A 27,637-nucleotide genomic window follows, 5' to 3' on the forward strand; every position below is an offset into this window, starting at 1 on the left:
GCATAATATATGTTTGTAAAAAAGAGTCATCTTTCTAAATGTGTATATGTATATATAAGCAGAATTATAGTTTATTTGTATCCTCCATTATCTAATATACTCTAGCACATGGAAACTGCTGAATAAATAAAAGTAGTCAAAAGAACAGGAGTTCCTGGTGGCCTAGTGGTTAAGGATCTGGCATATTCAGTGCTGTGGTGTGGGTCCCATCCCTAGCCTGGGAACTTAGGCATGCCATGAGTATAGCCAAAAAAAAAAAAAAAAAAAAAAGAATAAAGAAGTAAAGCCAAAAGAGAAAGAAGGAAAATGACAAGGTTACTTTAATGTATTATAAGCTACATTTCTAATATAGAATAAAGAATCCTCATCTTTTGCGTTATTTCTTCTCAGTTTAATTCCACTAAAAGCAGAGCAGCTCATGAATTATGCCTTGTTTTTGATGAAGTAAATATTAGACTAAAGAAGCAATTACAAGGAGATTAAGATAGTAGAATAGGACTGGAGTTCAACTTCTATTCTAAAAACAACGAAATTACAACCAAATGCTGAGCAATCTTGAACCAAATGTACTGGAAACTTTCAAAAAGATATCTGTCTCCAGAAGATAAAGAGGAGGCTACATCAAGAGGTAGGAGGGGCAATTACACAATATAAGCAACCCCATACCTCCCGGGTAGGAAGGGCCCCAGACTGGAAAGTAACTGTATCACAGAGACTCACCTACAGGAGTGAGAGTTCTGAGCCCCACCTCAAGTCCCCATGCCTGGGGATCTGGCACTGGGAGAAAGAGCCCCTGGAGCATCTGGCATTGAGGGCAAGTGGGGCTTGGGTACAGGAGTTCCACGGGACTGGGGTAAATGGAGACCCCATTCTTAAAAGACGCACACAGACTTTCATGTGAACTGGGTCCCAGGGCAAAGCAAAGTCTCCATAGGAATCTCGGTCAGACCTGACTCAAGTTCTTGGAGGATCTCCTGTGAAAACAGGGGGTGACTATGGCTTGTTGTGGGGAAAGGGCATTGGAAGCAAAGCTCTTGGGAATATTCAGCAGCATACATTTCTCTAGAGGTGGCCATTTTGGGAAAATCTGGCCCCACCCATCAGCACTGAGAACCCCAGGCCAAACAACAATCCAGTGGGATCACAGCCCTGCACATCAGTAAAAAGGCTGCCTAAAGACTCCCCCCCACCCCCCAGGCACAAAGCCCCCTCTAATCTCACCCAGAGACAAAGCCCCACCCACCAGAGGGATAGGAATCAGCTCCACCTACCAGTGGGCAGGCATCAGCCCCTCTCATCAGGAAGCCTACAGCAAGCCCCCATACCAACTTCAGCGACAAGGGGGGCAGACACCAGAAGTAAGAGAGGCTACAACTCTAATATCTGTAAAAAGGTCACCATGCCAAAAATCTATAAAAATGAAAAGACAGAGAACTATAACTCAGATGAGGGAGAAAGGAAAAACCCCAGAAAATCAGCTAAGTGATGAGGAGATTCTCAGCCTCCAGGAAAAAGACATTAGACTGTTGCTGAGGAAGATGGTGCAAGACATTGGAAATAAACTGGAGGCAAAGATGGATAACTTACAGGAAACACTGACCAAAGAGATACAAGATATAAAACTTAAACAAGAAGAGATGCAAAATACAATAACTGAAATAAAACATTCACTAGAAGTCTATATATATAGACTCCTCATATCAAAACTTCAGAGTAACTGCAAACCAAAGATCTACAATTGATACACAAACAAATAAGAAAAATCAACTCAAATGCAACACTAAAGATAGTCATCAAACCACAAGAGGAGAGAACAAGAGAAAAATGGAAGAAAAAAGGGCAACAAAAACAAATCCAAAGCAATTAACAAAATGGCAATAAGAACATACATATCAATAATTACCTTAAATGTTAATGGACTAAATGCCCCAACCAAAACACAGACTGGCTGAATGGATACAAAAACAAGACCTATATATATGCTGTCTTTAAGAGACCCACTTCACTTCTAGGGACACATCCAAATTGAAAGTGAGAGGATGGAAGAAAATATTGCAGCCAAACAGGAATCAAAAGAGAGCTGGAGTAGCAATACTCATAACAGACAAAATAGACTTTAAAATGAAGAATATTTTAAGGGACAAAGAACGTCACTACATAATGATCAAAGGATTAATCCAAGAAGATATATCAATTTTAAATATCTACTCACCCAACATAGTTTCACCACAATATATAAGGCAACTGCTAACAACCTTAAAAGGACAAATCAACAATAACACAATCATAGTGGGGGACTTTAACACCCCACTTACAGCGATGGACAGATCAACCAGATAGAAAATCAATAAGGAAACACAGGCCCTGAAGGAAACAATAGGCCAGATGTATTTAATAGATATTTATAGGACATTCCATTCAAAACCAGCAGAATATACTTTCTTCTCAAGTGCACATGGAACATTCTCTAAGATTGATCACATCCTGAGCTACAAATTAAGCCTCAGTAACTTTAAGAAAATTGAAATCATATCAAGCATCTTTTCTGACCACAACCTATATGACTGGAAATCAACACCAAGAGAAAAACTGCAAAAAAACACAAACGCAGGGACACTAAACAACATGCTACTAAACAACCAATGGATCACTGAAGAAATCAAAGAGGAAGTTAAAAAATACCTCAAAGCAAGTGACAACAAAGATACCGACACTCCAAAACCCCTGCGATGCAACAAAAGCAGTTCTAAGAGGGAAATTTATAGCAATACCAGCCTACCTCAGGAAACAAGAAAAAGCTCAAATAAGCAGCCTAAATTTACAGCTAAAGCAGCTCAAGAGAGAACAGACAAGACCTAAAGTTAGTAGAAGGAAAGAAATCATAAAGATCAGAGCAGAAATCAATGAAATAGAAATGAAGAAAACCATAGCAAAGATGAATGAAATGAAAAGCTGGTTCCATGAAAAGATCAACAAAATTGATAAATCCTTAGCCAGACTTATCAAGAAAAAAAGAGAGCACACAAATTCATAAAATTAGAAATGAAAAAGGAGACGTCACAGAAATACAAAGGATCATAGAAGAAATGGACAAATTCTTAGAAAAGTACAATCTTCCAAGACCAAACCAAGATGAAATCAAAAGATGAACAGACCAATCACAAGTACTGAAATTGAAACTGTGATTAAAACACTTCCAACAAACAAAAGTCCAGGACCAGATAGCTTCACATGCAAATTCTATCAAACATTTAGAGAAGAGCTAACACCTATCCTTCTTGCGGGGAGCCAAGGAGATGCAGGAGGCCGAGGAAGGGAACTAGCCTTATGGCACAGTTCCGAAGGCAGGGTTGCTAACCGAGGAAAAAAGGCCTACCTGTCGGCATAGTTCCGAGGGCAGGTTTAGAAATAGGGAAAAAGGCTTACCTGGCAGCACAGTTCCGAGGGCAAGTTCTAAAAATAATGAGGCTCACCTGCTACCCGACAACAACAGCAACAATAACAAAATGAAGGCTTTGCACAACAGTGCAAGAATAAAATCGCTTCTTGAAAAAATCAGTCTTTCTTGTTATTTACTTATTATTCAATCTTTTCTGTTATTTGTATGTTATTTTTTGTTATTTCCCTATATTGTTTTGTGACTCAATAAAATTGGAACAATAAAAAATTGGAACAGTAATCAAATAATAAGAGCTTTACTTTGGTTTAATTCCCCCTATTCAAATCCAATGTAGGTAAAAACAAAAGTATTCATTAGTTTGCTACAAGAATAGATTTTAGAGTTAGGTAATTGTGTTATGTATAATAGGTTAAGAATAGGTTAGACATACATGAAAAAACAAATAATAATCTTGCTTTTAATGAATTTTGTAAAAAGATTTTAAGTTTTAGGAAATTAAGTTGTTTTGACATTAAAAAATATTCTCTCATACTGTCCCCTGACCATAACGCTTTGAAGTTAGTACCCTAAGCTCTAATCTAAAAAAAGTGTTTTTGTAAATGTCAAATTCTTGTGCTTGTGACCTTTCTGGCTGTTAATGATTAGCTTAACATAATAATAGGTAGTAACCACAAGATGCTTTGTACCAAAATTTCTTATTTTTATCTCTACTTTTTTTTTCCACATGATGCTTTGTACCCATTATAGTTTTACATGATGTATTACATCCGTTGGTATTAATTAAAATCCTTAGAATACAATGTACATCTACTGTACCACGTAATCTAAAGTTTAATCTTTAAAAATATGACCTAAGCACTGTAATGTAAGTTACAATTAAGCTGTCTGTATTAACTGCTAATTATGCTAATAAAATTTGAGCAGTCCAGCGCCCTGAAAGAAGGGACAAAGAGGCTGTCTCTGTGTGCATCACAGACACTATCCATCCCTGTAGGGATACCCTGGCAGCTGGACCTAGACTCCGGCACCTTCTGAAACTATTCCAAAAAATTGCAGAGGAAGGGACACTCCCAAACTCATTCTATGAGGCCACCATCACCCTCATACCAAAACCAGACAAAATACCACAAAAAAATTAAACAACAGGCCAATTTCACTGATGAACATAGATGAAAAAATCCTCAACAAAATACTAGCAAACCACATCCAACAATACATTAAAAGGATTGTACATCATGATCAAGTGGGATTTACCCCAGGGATGCAAGGATTCTTCAATATCTGCAAACCAATCAGTGTGATACACCACATTAACAAACAGAAGAATAAAAACCATGTGATCCTCTCAATAGATGCAGAAAAAGCCTTTGACAAAATCCAACACTCATTTCTGATAAAAACCTCTTCAGAAAGTGGGCATAGAGGGAATCTACCTCAACATAATAAAGGCCATATATGACAAACCCACAGCGAACATCATTCTCAATGGTGAAAAGCTGAAAGAATTCCCGCTGAGATCAGGAATAAGACAAGGATGTCCACTGTCACTGCTACTAGTCAACACGGTTTTGGAAGTCCTCACCACAGCAATCAGAGAAGTAAAAAAGAAATAAAAGGAATATAAACTGGAAAGGAAGAAGTAAAGCTATTACTATTTGCAGATGACATGACACTATACCTAGAGAATCCTAAAGGCTCTACCAGAAAACTGTTAGAGCTCATCCATGAATTTGGCAAAGTTCAGGATACAAAACTAATACACAGAAATCGATTGCATTTCTATATACTAACAATTAAAGATCAGAAAGAGAAATTAGCATCCAAAAGAATAAAATACCTAGGAGTAAACCTACCTAAAGAGACAAAAGATTTGTACTCTGAAAACTATAAGACACTGATGAAAGAAATCAAAGAGGACACAAAGAGATGGAAAGACATACCATGCTCTTGGTTTGGAAGAGTCAATATTATCAAAATGACTATACTACCTAAGGAAATCTACAGAATCATTGCAATCCCTCTCAAATTACCAAGGACATTTTTCACAGAACTCGAACAAAATATTTTAAAGTTTGTTTGGAAGCACAAAAGACCCAGAATAGCCAAATACATCCTGAAAAAGAAAAATGGTGCTGGAGGAATCAGGCTCCCTGACTTCAGACTATACTATAAAGCAACAGTCATCAAAACTGTATGGTACTGGCACAAAGACAGAAATATAGATCAGTGGAACAGGATAGAAAGCCCAGAATTAAACCCACGCACCCAGAGTCAACTTATCTATGGCAAAGAAGGCAAGAATATACAATGGAGAAAAGACAGCCTGTTCAATAAGTGGTGCTGGGAAAACTGGATAGCCACATGGAAAAGAATGAAATTAGAACACTCCCTAACACCATACACAAAAATAAACTCAAAATGTATTAAAGACCTAGATATAAGAGAAGATACTATAAAACTCTCAGAGGAAAACATAAGCCAAACCCTCTCCAACATAAATGACAGCAATATCTTTTCAGATCCACCTCAGAGTCATGACAGTAAAAACAAAAATAAACAAATGGGACTTAATTAAACTTAAAAGTTTCTGCACAGCAAAGGAAACCCTAAACAAAACAAAAAGACAACCCACAGAATGGGAGAAAATCTGCAAATGAAGCGACTGACAAGGGATTAATCTCCAAAATTAATCCTACCACTCAATACCACTCAATACCAAAAAGAAAACCAAACAACCCCACTAAACAATGGGCAGAAGATCTAAACAGACAATTCCCCAAAGAAGACATATGGATGGCCAAAAAACACATGAAAAGATGTTCAACATCACTCATTATTAGAGAAATGCAAATCAAAACCACTATGAGGCAGCACCTTACACCAGCCAGAATGGCCATTGTCAAAAAGTCTACAAACAATAAGTGCTGGAGAGGCTGTAGAGAAAAAGGAACCCTATTACATTTTTGGAGATTCCTCAGAAAACTAAAAATAGAACTACCATTTGATCCAGCAATCCCACTCCTGGGCATCTATCCAGAGAAAACCATGACTCGAAAAGACACATGTACTCTGATGTCCACTGCAGCACTATTTGCAATAGCCAAGATATGGAAACAACCTAAATGCCCATCAACAGAGAAGTGGATCAAGAAGATGTGGTACATATACACAATGGAATATTACTCAGCCATTAAAAGGAAAGAAATACTGGCATTTTTTAGCAACATGAATGGACCTAGAAATTATCATGCTAAGTGAAGTCAGTCAGACAATGAGACACCAACATCTAATGCTATCACTTACATGTAGAATCTGAAAAAAAGGACAAAATGAACTTCTTTGCAGGACAGATACTGACTCACAGACTTTGAAAAACTTATGGTTTCCAACAGAGAGAGGTGGGGGGGGGGCAGGGGGATGCTGGGGTTTGGGATGGAAATGTTATAAAATTGGGTTGTGATGATCATTGTACAACTATAAATGTAATAAATTTGTTGAGTAATATATATATATATATAAAAAGAACCAATTAAGAGAAATAATTTTGTATGGGTTTATTTCAGACCAAAGAGGAAGAATATGGTGAATAAAAGTGCCAGAAAATTTAGGACAATATGGTAATATATAAAAGAATATTTACAGAAAGTCAGATTTAAAAATGAATGAAAGAAATTGGAATGTAATGGGGATGAACAGAACATTCAGTATTTAGCATAAAAATATCAACCAGATGAGAAACAGCAACTCATGGGAGAAAGATAAGGGATTATTTCTTTCCTAGAAGCCCAATATAAATCGACAGGATGAAATGTCTAACAGAGATAAAAACAAGATCTAATCGGTAATAGACTGAATGAAGGTAAAAATGGTGTATGCCTTTGGAATGGATTAGCAATGAGATCTTGCTGTGTAGCACTGGGAACTATGTCTAGTCACTTATGATGGATCATGACAATGTGAGAAAATAGAATGTGTACATGTATGCATAAATAGGTCATTATGCTATACAGTAGGAAAAAAGCGTATTGGGGAAATAACAATAAAAAATGATATATGGATCATGGAAAATAAAACTATATTTTCAAGTATGTTCTCTTCAGTGTAAGTGTGGTGAATACCTTCAAACTGGTTCTATAAAAACAGTTAAATCAGCTGGAAAAGTTTGATCTAAGTGCCTACTTTTTACTAAACATGCATAGGTATGCGTGTTATGACATAAAAGGAGAGACATGCATGTATATCAGTAGTTATGATACTTCGTAAGATGCATGAGCCTAGAACATGCATTGTTTATTACCTATATATTCTGCGCCTTCTATCTCTGGGAACTGGAAAAAAAAAAAGCCATAGCCAGGGTATTGCCCTGTGGTAGAGTATTTGACTGCAAAGAAGAAGCCATATATTCTGCCTAGGGTCAGGAAAGGTCCATGATCACTACCTTTAAAGAGCTGAAACATTGCTTCTCACACTGAAGTCCTGAACTTCAGGCCCTACACTCATGGACCTAGGGTTTGTACTCTAATTAGAAAAGCAACACATTAAAGTTCAGCATAGGCAACAAAAGCTCTATTCACTAGTACTTCCTAACTATGCAATGTGCTCTGATGTCATGTATTTTATTTAATTAAAAATGTAAATTACTGGTATAAGTTGGTTTATCAACTCCTACTGTGTCATGACTCGTAATTTGAGAAATAAGTTATTAAATTATCCCTAAAACTTCTATTAACCTAATATTTAAATTTTTAATTAATGCATCATTTGAAGCTATAAAATGACACAATGTATAAAGAAATAGAATTTCTTACACTGGTTCAGTGGATGGTCATTTTTTAATAAAGAGATCAATGTTTCTGTTAGCCTTGATCAATACAAACAAAACTGGTATGAGTATATATCATGTCAAAGTTTTGCAGAAAAGTATTTGTTATGGATAATTTCTGTAATGAAATAATTTTGAGTAATTAAAAAACTCCCAAAAAACAAAAGCCCAGGACCAGATGGCTTCACAGGTGAATTCTACCAAATATTTAGAGAATAGTTAACATCTATCTTTCTCAAACCATTCCACAATATTGCAGAGAAAGGAACACTTCCAAATTCATTCTATGAGATGAGCATCACTCTGATACCAAAACCAGACAGAGATATCACCAAAACAGATAATCACAAGCCAATATCACTGATGAACAAAGACACAAAAATCCTCAAAATAACAGTAAATTGAATCCAACAATACATTAAAAGGATCATACACCATGATCAAGTGGAACTTATCCCAGGGACACATGGATTCTTTACTATCTCAAATCAATCAATGTGATACATCACATTTGTTAATTGAAGAATAAAAACTTTATGGTCCTCTCAATAGATACAGAAAAAGCTTTTGATAAAATTTGACATCCATTTATGATAAACTCTAGATATAGACCTTACATACATCATAAAAATTAACTCAAAATGGATCACAGACTTTAATACAAACTTGCAAAACTGTAAAATTCCTAGGAGATAAGACATGAGAAGATTTTGATGATCTTGAGCAAAGTTTTGCACAATCAATGGAAAAAAAGAATGGATAAACTGGACTTCATTGAATTTATAAGAAAAAATATCTGCTCTGGGAAAGATATTAAGAGACTGAGAAGACAAGCCATAGATTTAGGAGAAGATATTTGCACAAATAATGCTGATTAAGGACCGTTATTCAAAATAGATAAAAAATTCTTAAATCTCAACAATAACAAACAAGTTGATTAAAAGACAAGTCAAATTTCTTATAGACACCTCACCAAAGAAGATACACAGATGAAAAAGGCACATATGAAAAGGTACTCCACATCATATATAATCCAGAAAATGCAAATTAAAAATGTGATAGCATTATTCACCTAGCAGGATAGCCTAAATTCAGAACACTGACTATACCAAATGTTCTGGAGCTCTCATTCACTGCTAATGAGAATGCAAAACTGTACAGTCACTTTGGAAGACAGTTTGGCAATTCCTTACAAAATAAAACTTACACTTAGCATACCATTCAGTCATTACCATCCTTGGTATTTACCCAAATGAGCTGAAAACTTATAGTCGCACAGAAACCTGCATATAGATATTTGCAGCAGCTTTATTCATAATTGCCAAGGCTTGGAAGCAACCAAGATATTCTTCAGTAGGTGAATGGACAAATAAACTGTGATAGACCCAGACAATGAAATATTATTTACTACTAAAAAGAAATGAACTATCAAGCCATGAAAAGACAGGGAAGAAACCTAAATGCATATGACTGAGCAAAAGAGGCTAATCTGAAAAGGCTACATACTATATGACTCCAACTATATGAAATGCTGGAACAGGCAAAAACAGTTCAAAATCAGTGGTTGCTAGGAGTTAATGGGGAGGGAAAGATGAAGAGGCAGAGCACAGAGGATTTTTAGGGCTGTGAAACTGCTCTCTGTGATACTACAATGACAGATACATGTCTTTATAGATTTGTCCAAACTTATAAAATGTACAATGCAAATAATGTAAACTATGGACTTGGAGGATAATGATGCATCAATGTAGATTCAACAACTGTAACAAATACACAACTCTGGTAGGGGATGGTGATCACGGGGGAGATCATATATGTGTGAGGGCAGGAGGTATGTAGGAAATTTCTCCGCCTTCTCAATTTTTCTGTGAACCTAAAAATGTTCTTAAAAGAATTAAGTTTTTAAATGAATTAAAAAAAGTTTAGACTATGTTACTTAAGGCACCTTACCATTTTTGATACTTCTACACAATAAGTGGGAGGAGAAGGTATTTTGTTCTAGATGTCTTTGGAAGTATCTTTTACATCTGCTAAAGTTTTAGCTTAATATTTCTAAGTCAATTGTTAAGGACAGAATTGTGTTCCCCCCAAATTAATATGTTGAAGTCCTAACTCCCAATGTGACTGTTTTTGAAGATAGGGCCTGTGAGGTCGTAATAAAGGCTAAGTGAAGTTGTGACGTTGCAGTCTGAATCCAAAAGGGCAGGTGCTCATATAAGAAGAGGAAGAGAGGCCAGAGCTCTTTCTCTCTCCACATACACATTGAGGAAAGGCCATGTGAGGACACAGTGAGAAGGCACCTATCTGCAACCCAAGAGCTCCCCGCCAAACACTGACCCTCCTAGCATCTTGATCTTGGACTTTCCAGTCTGTAGAAATGTGAGAAAATACATTTTGGTTCTTTCAGCCACCCAGTGTGTGATGGAGAAAAAAAGAAAATATATACATTTTTGGTCTTTTTAGGGCCGCACACACAGCATATGGAAGTTTCCAGGCTAGGAGTAGAACCAGAGCTGCAACTACAGCCACAGCCATAGCAACATGGGATCCAAGCTGCATCTGAAACCTGTATCACAGCTCACGGCACCACCAGATCCTTAACCCACTGAGCAAGGCCAGGGATCGAACCTGCATCCTTATGGATACTAGTCAGGTTCGTTACCGCTAAGCCTCGATAGGAACTCCCAGTGTGTGATATATTGTTATGCAGCCTGGAAGACAAACATGCAGGTCAATGTAATTTTAGTTGGAGGAACTACACAGACTATTTCTTGTTGTTAACTTCTCCTCCATATAAGTGAGCTAGTATGAAAGCTCTCTCTCAATGTAGTAAGACTATAAGTTCAATTCTCAGCTCTACCTCCCTCATTAGTTATACGACCTTAAACTTCCTAGGCTGGTTTTCTTATCTGAAAAGTTAGAATCATAACACATTCTTTTGAGGTTATTATAAGGATTAAATCTGATGAAACTTGTTCATTTCTTGCATCATTCATTCATTCATTCGAACATCTAACAAATGCCCATTAGGATGAGAAAATTAGACTCATACCATATTATTCTTTAAGTTATTAATCATCTTGCTGGGCTTTTGTTCCTCGGTAATCATATATATTATGATACATATAGATACATATATATTTGTACCCACCCACATCTATAAAATCTTACCTCTTTGCTTTCTTCTAGATCTGATTCACTACTGAAGTCCTCTGTGTTTAAATTTTCAAAGTCCGACTCTCCTACAGCAATTGGTACCGTCACAGTAAGACTGGGATTGTTTATGAATGACATGTAATCACTTTCATCAATAATGTATTTTTCAACACTGCTGCCAGTTCCTATTCCACTTGTGGTTCCATTTACATCTTTAAGATAGTCAAGATCTTTCCCAGTTTCTCCCGTATGATTGGACATACAACAATCTTTCCTGTTATTTAGATCATCGAGTGGTTTAATTTCATCTAAAATCTTTTGTTTTCTGACGAAGGACTGTTGAATAAATTCATATATTTTTCTCTTTACATAAGCTATTCCCTTGTGCATCCTATCCACGGCGATTTGGAGATTGTTCATTTCATTGTCATCATCAGTGGCTGCAAGGTTGTCTGCACTAAACGAGCTCAGAAGCAAGGCCAAAAAGAGGTTCAGTACCTTAAAAATAATACAAACATGGTTATAATTTCACAACAATGTAAAGAAGAACATACGGAGATCACTTATTCTTCTAAAAATGGAGGAAATTATCAGTTCCGGGTGGGAAAGAGACACCACATCATAGTGATTGCTTCATTGATTTGAATTTTGATAGCCACTTAAAGATTTATCCATAGGCAGAGACATGATTTCTGTTGGTCTCAAGCTCTCCTACTTATGAAATGATTGACATTGAGTGAGCTGATCTAAGGTTTATATTATTATAAGATTGTATGATTATAAGAAACAACATTTATACATGTACTATCATATATATATGTGTGTGTGTGTATATATATGAGTTCTAAACTAAAAATCCACTAGTGTTTAAAATTATGCATTTAAATTCACTTTATATGGCTTTTTGATAAACAGATATTAAATTAGACATTAATTGAAAAATAACCGTTATTATGAGAATTGTGGGCTTACCAAAGGCATCAACATGTTTTCTTGACCTACTGTATTTCCAGAGCCCACTGTTGACTAGTTAGGACAACTATTTATAAAGAATTCCTAATATTTCCATGAGACTGGAACATTAATGCACACACCCTTTGGAGTATATTATATATTTCTGTACTATTACAGTAATGTTCCAAAAGTAAAAGAGAGGGTAGATCAGTTGTTCTATTTGGGTGATCTCAGACACCATTAGCTAAACTTTGTTTTGACACAGAGCCTCTAAAAAATTGACTAACCCAGGTTAGTTCAGTCACATAGAGTGACTGAACGCTATTTACCATGAACGGGCAAGGAAAAGTTGAAATAGCTAGAAACATTTAAAGGCATACTTTTTAGTCCTATACTGGCAAGTAAGATTAAGCTCTCTCTAAATTTCTTTTTCAGACTTCTCCTTCCCTTGGATTGGAATTTGTAGGATGTTCCCAATATATCCTTCTAGACTTGTCTTTAATATGATACTCTCTTGTAATTCACATAAATCTGACGAAATGATTGACAAAATGGTTGAATATAAAACTAGGGTCAGAAGTTCCCGACGTGGCTCAGTGATTAACGAATCCGATTAGGAACCATGAGGTTGTGGGTTCGATCCCTGGCCTCGCTCAGTGGGTTAAGGATCCAGTGTTGCCGAGAACTGTGGTGTAGGTCGCAGATGCAGCTTGGATCCCGCGTTGCTGTGGCTCTGGCATAGGCCGGTGGCTGCAGCTCTGATTAGACCCCTAGCCTGGGAACCTCCATGTGCCACATGTGAGGCCCTAGAAAAGGTAAAATAAATAAATAAATAAAATAAAACTATAGGGTCACTGCTATATGATTGTGTTGTTAAAGTCAGACTATACATGTATTCAAGATAAGAGACTTTTTAAATTAATAATCATTTTTTGTTTTGACAAAATGGTCATTATTTCATTATGCTCCTACTCTATTTTTGAACTACAGATCTTAAGTGGGTACATACCACCAGGTTTCCAATGACCATGACCATCATGAAGACAGTAAGGCACATGGCCTGACCGGCGACCTCCATGCAGTCCCACATGGTCTCTATCCACTCTCCACAAAGCACCCGGAACACAATCAGGAAGGAGTGGAAGAAGTCATTCATGTGCCAGCGTGGGAGCTTACACTCACTGTTGATCTTGCAAACACAGTCTTTGTAGCTTTTACCAAAGAGCTGCATGCCGACCACAGCAAAAATGAAGACGATGATGGCCAACACCAAGGTTAGATTTCCCAGAGCCCCAACTGAATTGCCGATGATCTTTATTAGCATATTTAATGTTGGCCAAGATTTTGCCAACTTGAAAACTCGGAGCTGTAAAGTGAAAAAATAATATATATGATTGTGTTCAATCTTTAAAAGCATTACACATATTGATGTTTACCAAGAAATGATTAAAACTGAATCTCTTACACCATCTGTTCTGTAGATGTTATAACTATGTATGGTGATGGATGTTAATTAGACTTACTGTAGCGATCATTTTGCAACATACAAATATTGAATCATTATGTTGTACACTTGAAACCAACATAATATTATATCAACTATACATACCTCAATAATGAAAATATATATAGCAAAAAAACACTTAAAGCTAGTGGACATCCTGGACTGCTACTGACTAAAAAATTTATAATCTACAATCTTGGATGGCGAAATATTTAAAAGAACCAACTTCTATTCTTGTGCTTTGCTTTCCAGACTTGTAAATCCCTCTACCTCTGGACCTTAACCAATTAGAAATGACCTGGAGCCACTGCATTGTTATGGACCACTTTCCTAAGCCAAAAGCATGGAAAGCAGGTTGGCGGACTTTGTGTCTGTTCTTGTCTCTACTCCAAGACACATTTCCTAATGTGAGCTGTGAGCAACTGTTGCACTTGATCAAACAAGAAGTAAAGGTCTTCCGTTAGGGAGCTTCTTAACTTAAAAAAAAAAAAAAAAAGACTCTCTTACAACATCTTCCCTGTCCTTGAACACTTTCAGACTCATGGCTAAGTTTTGGACAACCCCCAAACCCCAGCTCCAGGGAGAATCTGATTCTTCCATATTTTAACCATGTACAGATCATTTTCCTGGAGAGTGAATTTTTAATGATTTCTTGGGTAACTGTCCTTAATTTGTTTTGTGAATGTGATTGTAAGGCATGCCAGGCCTGACACTAATATTAACATTGGAATTTTGATGATCTCTGCTCAAGGATACTCATTTGTCAATAGCATGCAAAGGAACATCACACTGATCTAAGTAGAGAGAAGTGCTGATTATTCATAATGCTCCTTTGGAACCCTGACATAGCTAGATGCACCTGCATTTAAAAACTTGGAATACTTCCCATGACTTTATAATTCTTTCCCTGAATTGGAAGGACATACATGTGAAACAGTGGACATGTTAATTAATATTGTAGATTTCTCTCCTCTGATTTTGAGAAGAAGCATATTTTCCAGAGGTAGAGTTAGGAGCAGTTTCTACATGCACCTCTTGTATCTGATTGGCATCTGCCACTATTAAAATGTATTCATATTTTCAAATACTATTAAAGTGCAAAACATTTTCATTAAAATATTTTCTTAGATCCATAAATATTAACTATAATTATCTCTAGAAACAATAATTAGTCAGAATGGTAACTAATATATTAAATGTTACATGACTAAATTTTTTGTAATAACATTTTTTCTAAATGGGAATATTTTTCCCATTTAGGGCTGTTTTTGGCAATGCAAATATTACACAAAAACATAAAATTTTAATGGTGTGTGGTAAAACCTATGCTGCAAGAACCCTGATTGTTGGAAAGGTTTTTGTCTTTGTAGTGTTTTGTTTTATTTTTTTTTACCAATCGAAATGAACGGAGAACTGATAATCCTTCCACGTTGGCCAGGCCAAGTTCTACCAGGCTAAGCGTTACAATAAAACCATCAAAGATATTCCAGCCTTCTTGGAAATAATAATAAGGATCCATGGCAATAATTTTCAGAAACATTTCTGCTGTAAAGATCCCAGTGAAAACCTAAGATCAAAACAAAGTTACTCTAATTCCATCAGATAATGACAAAGTAGAATGACATAATATTTGCTCTTAGAATAAAAATGTTTCTATTAGTAATGATTCTATGACTAGCTTACATGTGCATAGTAAGTTAGAGTTGATGAAAAGTTTTTATATATGTTATTTCACTTAATCCTCAATAAAAACACTATTAAACACATAATGCAGGTATTACATAACTATTATTTTACCAGTGAGGAAACACCATTCAGATGAGTATAATGACTTGTCCAATATCATACGACTAGAAAATAGCAAAACTAGGATTTGAGAGCAAATCTATTTTCAACCAGTGTATTTTCCATTACATCAAACCACATTTTACTCCAGACTTCATATAGCACAGGTACTGACAAGATTCTGCTCATCAACAGTTTTATTTATTTATAAGCTTATCCCTTTTCCCCTCAAATCAGAAAGTTAACATTATACATTTATATCTATAAGATGTGCATTATGATTATCATTATTTGTTATGCATAAGAAAAAACTTTACTTCCATATATAAATACTAGAGCTCCAAATAATAGAAATACTAAAATTCAGGGTGCTTTACATATTTTGCTTTCCACCATCAAAAACCTTAAACTTCAAAACAAATATCATGGAAATTGCACACATTCCTTTAGAGATTTCTTCTTTCTGCAAATAAAACTTAATACTCCTAAGTTGAGTCAAAAAACACTTTAATTATTTACATTCTTAAAAACAGCAGAGAAAAACTTAAGTAGAAAGCTTCACAAAAAATGGCCTTGCTAATCATATAATACATAAAATGTACTGGACATTTTTAATATTTTATGGTTTAATATAGAATAGATGAATTAAACAGTGTGCATCATACCTAGATTCTGGAACAGGAAAAACTGGAGACATTTTTCAGCTGTTAAATTATTGCTTATAATAATGATGACCAAGCAGGATAAAAAGATCTGCAATTTTATTTTAGCTTTCTACAGATAGGGAAACTGTGATAACATCACTTCAAAAAAATATGTGCTTAACCTATAAACTCCTTCTGTACTTCGAAATAGTTTTAAATATCAATATTGACTTTTCAAGTAGTACTATCCGCCTGTGTCTACAGCTCTCTTTCTGTTTTTGCTTTGCTCTCAATTTTGGCAAAAAGTAGCATATAATCAGCTAGACATATTTCCCATTTTTTGGGAACCAGAAGGTAGAAATGGTGGTGGAAAAGGTTGCTAGAAGCTATTAAATGTAAATAGTTTCTCAAACAGAAAATTTGAAGACTGAACACATTTACCTTCTAATATGCTTACCAAGTTTCCTACTGTAAGCACATTATTGAAGTGGTCCGTCATGGGATAGTGCTCCATGGCCATGAAAAGAGTATTTAAGACAATACAGATGGTGATGGCCAAGTCAACAAATGGGTCCATCACAACCAGGTTGACAATATGCTTCACTTTTAACCAATATGGCGAACAGTCCCAGATTAAGAATATGTTGGAAAATTTATACCAACAGGGTGGGCATTTCTGCCTGGATTCTTCCAGTTCTAGATTAAAAACAATAAAAATAACCACCAAAAATATATTTACACACGTATTTCTTTCAGATCCACTAGACTTCTTTTCAGTGACCAATACATTTCCATTTACTAGAGTCAGCCTCTTTTGCACTTGAGTTAAAAAAAACTATAGAATTTACTTTTTAGATGCCCCCAAATATTTCTTCAGATATAAATACAGGGCAGAATTAACAAAGAATGGATTTTTCTCTTATGCATTGAATTTCTGGTTCCATACCTGACCTTAAGTAAGTGAATGTTCTTTTAAATGACGTCTTAATATGAACATGGGTTGGGGTGGTATGGTTACCGCGTGTAATCCTATGTTAATGTCTAGCTATGATGACATCCTTAGGCTATAATAGAACGAGTAGAGATCAATGTGAGCCAAGAATCATCTTTTAAGTTTGTTTTTATTTTGTGAAAATGATCCACTCCTGCCCTCCAATCTTGAGAATTTTTGGATGATATTGGAAGTCCTAAGTTAAAGGAACAGAAGACAAGCTCACTGTGACTAATGGGATTAGAAACCCCTAACAGAAATGCTTTATTATTTTTTTTTCTTTTTGTCTTTTGAGGGCCGCATCTGCGTCATATGGAGGTTCCCAGGCTAGGGGTCTAATTGGAGCTGTTGCTGCTGGCCTGAGCCAGAGCCACAGCAATGCCAGACCCGAGCCATGTCTGGGACCTATACCACAGCTCACAGCAATGCCAGATCCTTAATCCACTGAGTGAGGCCAGGGATCAAACTCGCAACCTCATGGTTCCTAGTCGGATTCGTTTCTGCTGCGCCATGATGGGAACTCCCAGAAATGCTTTATTCTGCGTTTTCAGGGAGTTGCCACACACGGGATAAAGAAAAGAGTTCCAGTATAATGGAGTTTAAGTAACTTTTTTTAAAGCTTCTAGAATATAGGAGTAGGTCTAACAAATAACTCTTAACTAAGACCTATAGTATTCTTTTTAGAACCTGTTTCCAACTCACAAACAGAAATTTGTTTCAAATGTGACAACATAAATTCAGTGAAAATAACTGAAATGGAAATGTAATTTTTTACAAACCTTCCACTGTATTTGTTAAAATGCTGGCTATACTCATTGCTCTTTGCCTTTGAGAAGGATCTTCTAGAAAGTCCATGGAAACATGGAAAGAACTTGACCTTCTCTTTCTCATATCAGTTTCAGTGGTTGTTCCCTGTAAAGACAATGCTAATATATTAAATGATTAATTTGAGTAATGTGATATGCAAACAACCAATGTGACACAGTGAATTTCATGATACACATGCATCATGCACGTTCATATTTAATTGGTGATGGCAGATATTGCTGACTTATTGTGTCATTAACCTGGAGTGTCCAAACTGTTAGCCATTTACACATACAGCAAAAACTGAGGGTTTTTTTACCCTCTGATTTCATAATTTTATGATACATAATGTAATTTTCATATAATTGATACATCTCATAAGAGACATATTTCATAATTATCCTTATTTCTGAACTAATGGTAAAAACCAATAACTTGAAAAATCATCTAAATGATAAGACATTTTATTTTGAGAAGGTAGCCCTTTATTTTTAAAGAAGTATAAATAATTATAACACATGTAGCTGCCATCTCATTTTCTGGACACAAGACATAGATGGTCATTGACAACACAAACTGCACACTAAAAAAAAAAAAACAACACACGCTGCATGGACAACAGTTTCATCCAGGGTACCAAAGCAATAAGTCATCTAATTCTGACTTAGTCATGCCTCATCATGCTGATATATTTCTAAGTCTAGTAAGAGGCAGCATGTGTTTAGAAATTCCTCATCTGAGTATACATTCACAAACACATAACATACCTTTGTACACAGACAATTGTTTTATCTGTCTGTATTAATAATTTATTTGTGTTTCTTCATTTTGATTAGCTTTGAGAAGACCTATATCAGCATTTTTTTAGTAAGACAAATAGGGTACTAGAAAATTTAAGGTAATAATGAAGCTATCTATTTAGGCACAGTGTTCTTAAAAATCTTCTAAGCTAAAGCAGAATTATATTGAAGAATCTGTTGGAAAGATTTATTATACACCCTTTCCACTTAAACACAGGAATTGCTCATTTACTATTATACCAGGGCCTTAGAGAATGTCTTGCTATCTAAGTTCAGCATGGGTATATAGCAAATCCTCCAACTGGAGGCAATCATTTAGTATTGTGTCTACTTTATCTTTAGCACATTTAATAAGTAAGTGCATTCAGGTGTTATGCAGGAGAGTGGCTTTACATTTCAGTTGGTTAGTCTGTTAAAGATATACAAGATGCAGGTGCATTCACAGCTTGACCAACCAGGAATCATTCCCAATGGGTTCCATTCTGTAGAAACACTGGCTGGTGCAGCAATAATGGGCCAGCCATGCCTGAGCTATTTAAAACTTCCTTACATTGTCATCAGTAGCTGGCTTATCTATTATCACCTCTGGCAGAAGCTGTCCAACAGGCGATGTAGGAACTGAAGGTCCACCAACCAAGGAAACCACACCATTGCAATCCACAGTGCTGTGCATCTTCCCATTGGCAGGAAACACGGCCAACATCCGGGACGACCTGCTGGTCTGACTTAGGTTACTGTTGCGTCGCTCTCCATGCCGTCGGGGCACAAATAGGGAGTCTCTGCGGCTCTCGTTATCCTCAAAGGTGCTGTGCTCATCATCAGCAAAGTCATTCTCTGATCCCACATCCTTTGCTCGCCCTCTGAAGCTGAAAAGGCTTGTTCTGCTATTTCGCCTTGGAGAAAATAAGGAGCCACGGATGCTCAACAGAGACTAAAAGTTTGAAACCAAAAATAAATAAATAAATAAAATCATATTAGTATGGCCATTTGGAATGTGCTTTTAATTTGCAAGATTTAGTAGATGGAGATTTCATTGTTCATAACACAATGTGACTCATTCCTTTTGCTAAACGTAACTCATTTTATGTATATTCAGATTAAGTTAAAAATTAGTATTATATAGGTTTCTAGTCCTTGAGATTAATGACTGGAGAGATAGAATGTAACTTAAAGATATTGAAAACCCAAGTCCCAAACTGACATTTTTCAAGTTCAAAAGCAGACATCTTTAGCACCTTGCTATGGACATTGAAAACACCCAATAAGTATTGGCAACATGAGCATAACAAAGGCACATGTGTTTCTCTTGTTTCCTTTAGAGAAATTCCAATAATTTTCACAAATTATTTTAGTCTGTCTTTATAAAATCACTTTAAAATTAATCATTATTTCCATCATATCCATAAAGCACGGTAGTGCAGGAACGTGAAGTTAAGTTTTCTGAAATTCAGAGTCATGTGTTTTTTGATAAAGTAGACCATAACAAATATTTTCAGAAGCATGCATGATGGTGTATAAAGAAGTTGGGGTTAAAAAAATGTAAAATAACCAAATAAACATTACTGATCAGTTTTCCAAATTTTTATTCCCTGTTAAAAAGTCTGCAAACCAGAAAGACGAAATGTCATTAGTTACAACAAATTCTACCAGAGTTTCGAGTGAGAATCCAGATTAAGGCAGGGCAGTGTTTTCGCAGCTACTCCAAGCTGGAGATTTACATGTATGAAAAGTAAAACTGTCTCATAACTTTACGTAGAAAGTTTAAGTTTGCATATAATAAACATAGCAGTCAATTCAGCTGATAAAAATTCCTAAATTGTATATAATTCTCCCTCTCTCTTTAAGGGATCTAATTCCCCGCCACCCCACATCATTTAACTCAGCAGTGCCATACCTGGTGTGGGGAGGAGTACCTCTTTTCATATGTCAACCGATTCCCTTCGATGGAGAAGCGAAACCCTTTCCTCCTGATGCTGTCTTCAGATTCAGATTTATGGAAATCATCATCATCTTTCTCTTCTCCACCAGATTGCTCTTTCTGTTTTCTTTTCTTTCTCCGATTTCTTCTTTCCTTGGCACTCTTGGAACTCAACTTGGAGGTTTCAGATGAGCTGTCTGAGAGCCCACCTGCTGCACTAGGTTCTCTGGAATGCTCTGAGGCAGTTACAGCTGCTGCCTGCTACAGTGAGGAGAAAGGGTTTTAGCGTGCCACTTGAGAAGGCTTTGCCTTAAAAAAAAAAAAAGGCTCAAGTATTTACATAGCATTTCAAAAATAATTTAGCTGACTCCAGCTCATCTTACAGAGAAGAAACCCTGCAAGCATAAGAGGGAATTTTTTTTTCTTTCCACCCAATAAAGGGTTTTCAAGTCATTTGGTTTTCTCTGTGCTAATATTTATTATGTTTGTATTATGCTTTACAGACCATATATTCAAAAGGATCAATCAGATATCAACAAGAAGATAAATTTCACAGTACTTTTGGGATGTGATTTACTCAACAAATTGGTATTTAATTAGCAATGTTTTTTCTTCCCTAAAGAAAAAAAAACTAAACTGGAACATGAAAGAAAAACTGATGAGATACTTGGGTCATATCCAAACATAGGAGGAATGAGATAAAGAGCTGAGGTTCTCTTTCCATTTATTGAAAGAAGGTTGTTTAATACCCCCAAAATATTATCAAATTTATGGAAGGTGATAAAATCCCTTCCTCACTCCCCCACAATACTCAACCCAGAATACTGGAGAAAGGAGAGTCAATAGTTTCTACTCAGCAAGATAAGACATTCAATTCTCCAAATACCATCCCCAGCTTCTTCAGGCCAGGGCCAGTTCTTACTGGCCACATTGTCATGGAATGAAAAACAGTGCTTTTTGACTACAACTTGTACTAGCACTAGGTTGGCACTTTTTGATTATTATCATTAGTCCAAAAGTGTCCTCAATACAGACTTACTAATAAATTAATATTCCTCAAACAACTTTATTCTATAGTAAAGTCAAGGAGTTTCAATGCTAAACAGAAAGAGTGAGGAAAGATGGAAGTGACAGGAGGGGCATTTCATTGTATGGTGAGTACTGACACCTTATTATAAGAACATAATTCTTAGGTTACTTGATCTCCACAAAATTGATGACTTTCATATGCTTATTTGATATGGTTATATCAGATAATATTATATTATTTGGTCACTTCCTCATTTATATAAGAAAGGTAATTAAGCAACCACATTAAAAGACAATAGAGTTTTGGTTAAAGTGGTTAAAGAAAGTAATAGACAATATTCCAAGAACCAGATGAATATATATATATATATATATATTTATATTTATATTTATATATATTTTTTGGTCTTTTTGCCATTTTCTTGGGCCGCTCCCACAGCATATGGAGGTTCCCAGGCTAGGGGTCCAATTGGAGCTGTAGCCGCTGGCCTACACCAGAGCCACAGCAACACGGGATCCTTAACCCACTGAGCGAGGCCAGGGATCGAACCTGCAACCTCATGGTTCCTAGTCAGATTCATTAATCACTGAGCCATGACGGGAACTCCTGAATATATTTTTATATAATATCCAATACATTTTTTCCTAACAAAAGATGGTTTCTTAGGATTTTCTTTTAATGCCAGTTTATGCCTTCAGTAAAAGTTTCTCACTTGAGAAGACTCACAAAATCACATTTTTTCCCTTGTTGCCTAAAAATTCTAAAATGATTGAAATAGCCTGAACACATTCTCTTGTGGTCAATACTGTAAAAATCTTAGAATAATTGGAGTTACCACTGTGGAGCAATGAGATTGGCAGCATCTTGGGACCACTGGGACATGGGTTTGATCCCTAGTCCGGCACAGTGGGTTAAGGATCTGGCGTTGTTCCAGCTGAGTCTTAGGTCAAGACTGTGGCTTGGATCTGATCCCTGGCCTGGAAACTCCATATGCCATGGGGCAGCCAAAAATGGAAACAACAACAACAACAAAAAAAACCTTAGAATAATTAAGTGATCTATAGATGACCAAAATATAGAAATCCTTACTAATCCTCCATGTTCCCACCTTCTCTTAAGTACAAAAAATTACTTACCACTTTCTCTTCAGTATTTCTATAACAATCTAAACAATAAAAAAAGGATTGTACCATGAGACAGAAGATGTTTGACCTGGTGACTTTACCTGAGCTGATTTGGTGAATTTACCTGAGCTGCCTCCTGTTGCTTTTTAAGCTGTTCAAGCATCTGCTGAAATTCAGCCTCTTTCTGTTCAGCCTCTTCCAAGGTGGCCTGATTCTGTTCCTCATAGGCCATGGCCACCACAGCCAGGATCAAATTTATTAGATAGAATGAGCCCAAGAAAATGACCAGCACAAAAAATATCATGTATGTTTTTCCAGCAGCACGTAATGTCTGTAAATAAGAACATCAGCATAATTTTTTCAACATTATTTCATTAACTGACTTAATTCACTAACTGACTTTATTAACAACTTACTGTGTGTGTTACAGGACTCTGGTATAAATAACACTTATGATGGTCACCTCCCCTCTTATTTTGTTGACTGTCACATATTCACATTCTGATCTACAGGAAGGAATTCTTAGATTTACCAGAAATAAAGGAAAGTAAAATAAAATACCACGGAGATCTCCATCAAAGAGCTGAGCCTTTGAATAAAGTCAAGGAAGAAGGCAAAGTTATCTTTCTACACCTGCTTATTCATTTTCATCACCTGCCACCTGAAGGGTAATACTTGACAGGTGTAAATGCAGTTGAAGGGAAGATGTGCCTTCTGTTTAGGAGGAGTTGTGTCTGGGTAGGATGGGAAATAGGTTTTGAGCCAAGGGAAAATGAGAGAGCACTGCTATGCCTGGTATCGCTATGCTTATTATGTTATAACCAATAGGATAAAGAAACTCAAATTTTCTGACTTCAAGTTCTACTCTTTCCATTATATTATGGTGTGGTTTGGATTTCATGACTCAGTTGGTTTTTTTTTTTTAATATACTTTCAGTTAAAGGGGGTATGTGTATTCTCACCAGTTGGTAAAGATTTTCCCAGAAGTCTTGAGTCATCAGTCGAAACAGGGACAAAAAAGCCCAACTGAAAGTATCAAAGCTTGTGTAGCCATAATTGGGATTTCTGCCAGCTTTCACACACATGTATCCTTCTGGACATTGGCTGTAAATGGGGCAAAAGAAAGTATTATAAGAAGTCCCACTGTCTTTTTATTCTGGGAGCATACTAAGCTTATAATATTATCTAGTAGGGAAGATCTGCACGTTTAAGGGATAGAGGTATAATAAATAACTAATACACTTCCTAACTTTTGATTTAATATAATTTTACTAGCCACTTGATGTCATCATTAAAATATTGCATAGCATTTATAGTAATATTTTACAAAACTATTTTCTTTTTACTTTTTATTTTTCTTATTATTCATTTTTTAGGGTCATACCCATGGCATATGGAAGTTCCCAGGCTAGGGTCAAATTGGAGCTATAGCTCCCAGCCTATGCCACAGTCACAGCCATAGCCACGTCAGATCCCATCTGCATCTGCAACCTACACCACTGCTCATGGCAACACCAGATCATTGAGCAAGGTCAGGAAGCGAACCTGTATCCTCATGGATACTAGTCGGGTTCATTACCACTGAAACACAATGGGAACTCCCCAAAAGTATTTTATGATACTAATTAGTGTGTTAACATATGTCTGGAGTTTCTGTTGTGGCTCAGCAGGTTAAGAACCTGACATAGTGTCTGTGAGGATGTGAGTTCAATCCCTGGCCTTGCTTAGTGGGTTAAGGATCCACTAAGCATTGCTGCAAGCTGTGGCATAGGCCTCAGATGCAGTTCTGATTAGCCCCCTAGCCAGGGAACTTCCATAAGCCACGAGTGCAGTCATAAAAAGAAAAAAAAGGAAAAAACCATACATCTAGTTCATTTTACTTCCATGGATGTTCCACAGTCAACTCATAGCTCACATACACTCACTTAGGGGAAACGGTGTTAGAGCTACAGTATTCCTTCTGGTTTTATGAAACATGAAAGCTTGCCTAATATTTCAGTAATACCTCACCTTATAAAATAACCTTAATTATAGTGAATGAGTATGAATAAAGTTAGTTGGCTTACCCTGCATCTGAGCTATTTCCACACAGTAGTGCATCTGGAAAACCCTCCAGAAAATAATGATATCCTGTTTAGGGGAAAAAAAAGTCATATGATGAACATTCGCATGACATTGCAAAGTGAAAATAATATCAGGCCCTATGTTTAGGGTTCATTGAATAATTTTCAATACATTATGTAATTTATGCAAGCATCAAGTTTTTCTCCCTCCAAATACTAGCTATAATATTAAGAGGATTGGATCTTTACTTAATAGTACAAAGCATTTTTTCTTTATGAATGTAAAGAAAACCATAGGTTTTCTAACCATAGGTACTAACATAATATTTTAAATGGTATAAAAGATTTCCCACATTCTTCATGAAAAATAAAAATTTAATTCTGTAAAAATAGCTAAGAATGACAGGGATTGGAGTTCCCATTGTGGCTCAGTGCTTAACGAATCCAACTAAGAACCATGAGGTTTCAGGTTTGATCCCTGGCCTTGCTCAGTGGATTAAGGATCCGGTGCTGCCATGAGCTATGGTGTAGGTCACAGACGTAGCTCAGATCCTGCGTTGCTGTGGCTGTGGCATAGGCTGGCAGCTACAGCTCCGATTTGACCCCTAACCTGGGAACCTCCATATGCTGTGGGTATGGCCCTAGAAAAGAAAAAAAAAAAAAGGATGACAGGGATTTATTTCCTTTCTCAAAATAGCCACATATGGAGTTTCTGCTGTAGCACAATGGGTTAAGGATCCTGCGTTGCTGCAGCTGTGGTGTAGCTTGCAGATGCAGCTCAGATTTGATCCCTGGCCCAGAAACTTTCATATGCTGCACATGCAACCAAAAAAAAAAAAAAAAAAGCCACATATTTGAAAATAATGGGATTTTTAAACTTTTCTGAATGGTCTTCTGCATTTTTTAATACTTTATAAATGGCAAATAATTAATTATAATTTACATTCCACCAACTTACAGAATATATTATAGGCAACTTAGAGTAAAAGATGCATAAAACATGTCAACTCCTAAAACAAATGAAATAAGGAGTAATTTTAAATATTAAAGTTAAATTAATTATTATAGGAGAATATTACATTATCTTAAAGTTTTTTGTCTTTGGTAAATTCCTTAGATTCTTTCAATGTCCTATTGAAGTGTCACTTCTGCGAATTATTCCTTGATATCTTTCCTCTACTTTCTTCCCACTAAAGATTGGCAGAGTTAAGAACACCTCTCACTGTGCTACCAGTAACATATGTATACTTCCATTATTACTATGTTTACTGTCTTTTACTATAATTATTTGTTCATAAATACTGTTCCTCCTTGAAAAACTCTAATCATTAATTATTTCCATATTATTAGTGTTTGGGACCTGTTAACCTTTCAATAAAGTTTATTGAATAATAAGTAAAGGGATGACGAAAAGAGAAATATATTAAAGAGCTATTTTATGCAAAGGATAATTCTGAATTTTGTAAGAAATATTTACTAGATGCTAAATTTTCTGAGAAATTTCTTCTACGCATAGTTATATAAGAGGTACAAAAATGCATAATGGGAAATATTTTCATTTCCAACGTCTTTGCTTCTTTGAACACAGGAAAATTAAGATATAATTTAACTTTAACATTTAAACAAAGTGTAAGGATATGATAGTTTCTGCACATGCTTTTGATATCAAGGACTTATTAGTCAAGTTTTATCCGTTAAACGCAGTGATCTAAAAGTTTAACATGAAGAAAATAAAACTTTTAGTCATGTTTATCTTTAATAAATTTAACTTTCTATTACTTTAAAAAACAAAAAATTTTATTTATTTTTGCATTTAGTTTAAAATACTCTTTTATTAACACATGGGAAATATTATTTCCCAATATTATTAGGGAAATGATAAAAAAAAGATTTCTAGAGCTAAAAATAGCCTCAGTTATTCTTGATTTATTTTACTTTGAATGTAAGAAAAATGGAGTCTTTAAATCTTCCCTAGAGTGAAAAACTCCTAACTGACATCCTCATCATCAGTTTCTTGATCTTAGATTTAAAAAAAAATAAGATTTCAAGGAGTTGGTGACAGCAGTGGTTTTATAGGAATCATATGAAGTGAATAAGGGACACTCGTGTTTTTTTCTTAAACAAGGCATTTTTCTTAATCCCAGCAATTCACAACTATTTGCAAATTATTTGTTGGCAAGGCCCAAATATCATGGGAGAGTTCATCTGTATCAACCAAGATATTTTTCAGATCTGTAACTATAAAAAGACCCCGATTTTTTAATACTATTATTACTTTAAGAATTACCAAACCACCAGTAACCTCTATGACTAATCCTACTTATTCCACATAACCAGTCACTAAGGCTTTCTTTCTTTGATTTTTTTCCCCCTAAGTATTATTCATCACCTTAAAATAAGATACAGTTATATTTGGAGTTTCCGTTGTGGCGCAGCAGAAACAAATCTGACTAGTAACCAAGAGGTTGCGGGTTCAATCCCTGGCCTCTCTCAGCGGGTTAAGGATCCAGTGTTGCTGTGAGATGTAGTGTAGGTCGCAGACACAGCTCAGATCCTGCATTGCTGTGGCTCTTGTGTAGTCTGGCAGCTGTAACTCTGATTCAGCCCCTAGCCTGGGAACCTCCATGTGCTGCAGGTGT

At 35.9% G+C, this 27,637-nt stretch overlaps 1 protein-coding gene across 8 annotated transcripts in view; it reads right to left on the minus strand.

Moving 5' to 3' along the window:
* The window catches only part of SCN1A (sodium voltage-gated channel alpha subunit 1), a 172,496-nt gene that overhangs the window by 50,786 nt on the left and 94,073 nt on the right, over positions 1-27,637 (minus strand). For 2 of the 8 annotated variants that reach the window (XM_047772791.1, XM_047772793.1), the window contains exons 8-17: positions 25,002-25,065; positions 23,898-24,039; positions 23,060-23,266; positions 20,758-21,042; positions 19,447-19,794; positions 18,036-18,168; positions 16,723-16,961; positions 15,230-15,403; positions 13,342-13,698; positions 11,394-11,876 (exon numbers count right to left, since the gene is read on the minus strand). In XM_047772791.1, coding sequence (XP_047628747.1) covers positions 11,394-11,876; positions 13,342-13,698; positions 15,230-15,403; positions 16,723-16,961; positions 18,036-18,168; positions 19,447-19,794; positions 20,758-21,042; positions 23,060-23,266; positions 23,898-24,039; positions 25,002-25,065 — 2,432 coding nt within the window. Of the gene's footprint in view, positions 1-11,393; positions 11,877-13,341; positions 13,699-15,229; positions 15,404-16,722; positions 16,962-18,035; positions 18,183-19,413; positions 19,795-20,757; positions 21,043-23,059; positions 23,267-23,897; positions 24,040-25,001; positions 25,066-27,637 lie in introns of all 8 variants that reach the window. The other 6 variants (XM_047772794.1, XM_047772797.1, XM_047772795.1 and 3 more) reach the window with 5 other exon arrangements.

This window comes from Phacochoerus africanus, chromosome 3 (assembly GCF_016906955.1).
Source record: "Phacochoerus africanus isolate WHEZ1 chromosome 3, ROS_Pafr_v1, whole genome shotgun sequence".
Classification (NCBI taxonomy): Eukaryota; Metazoa; Chordata; class Mammalia; order Artiodactyla; family Suidae; genus Phacochoerus; species Phacochoerus africanus.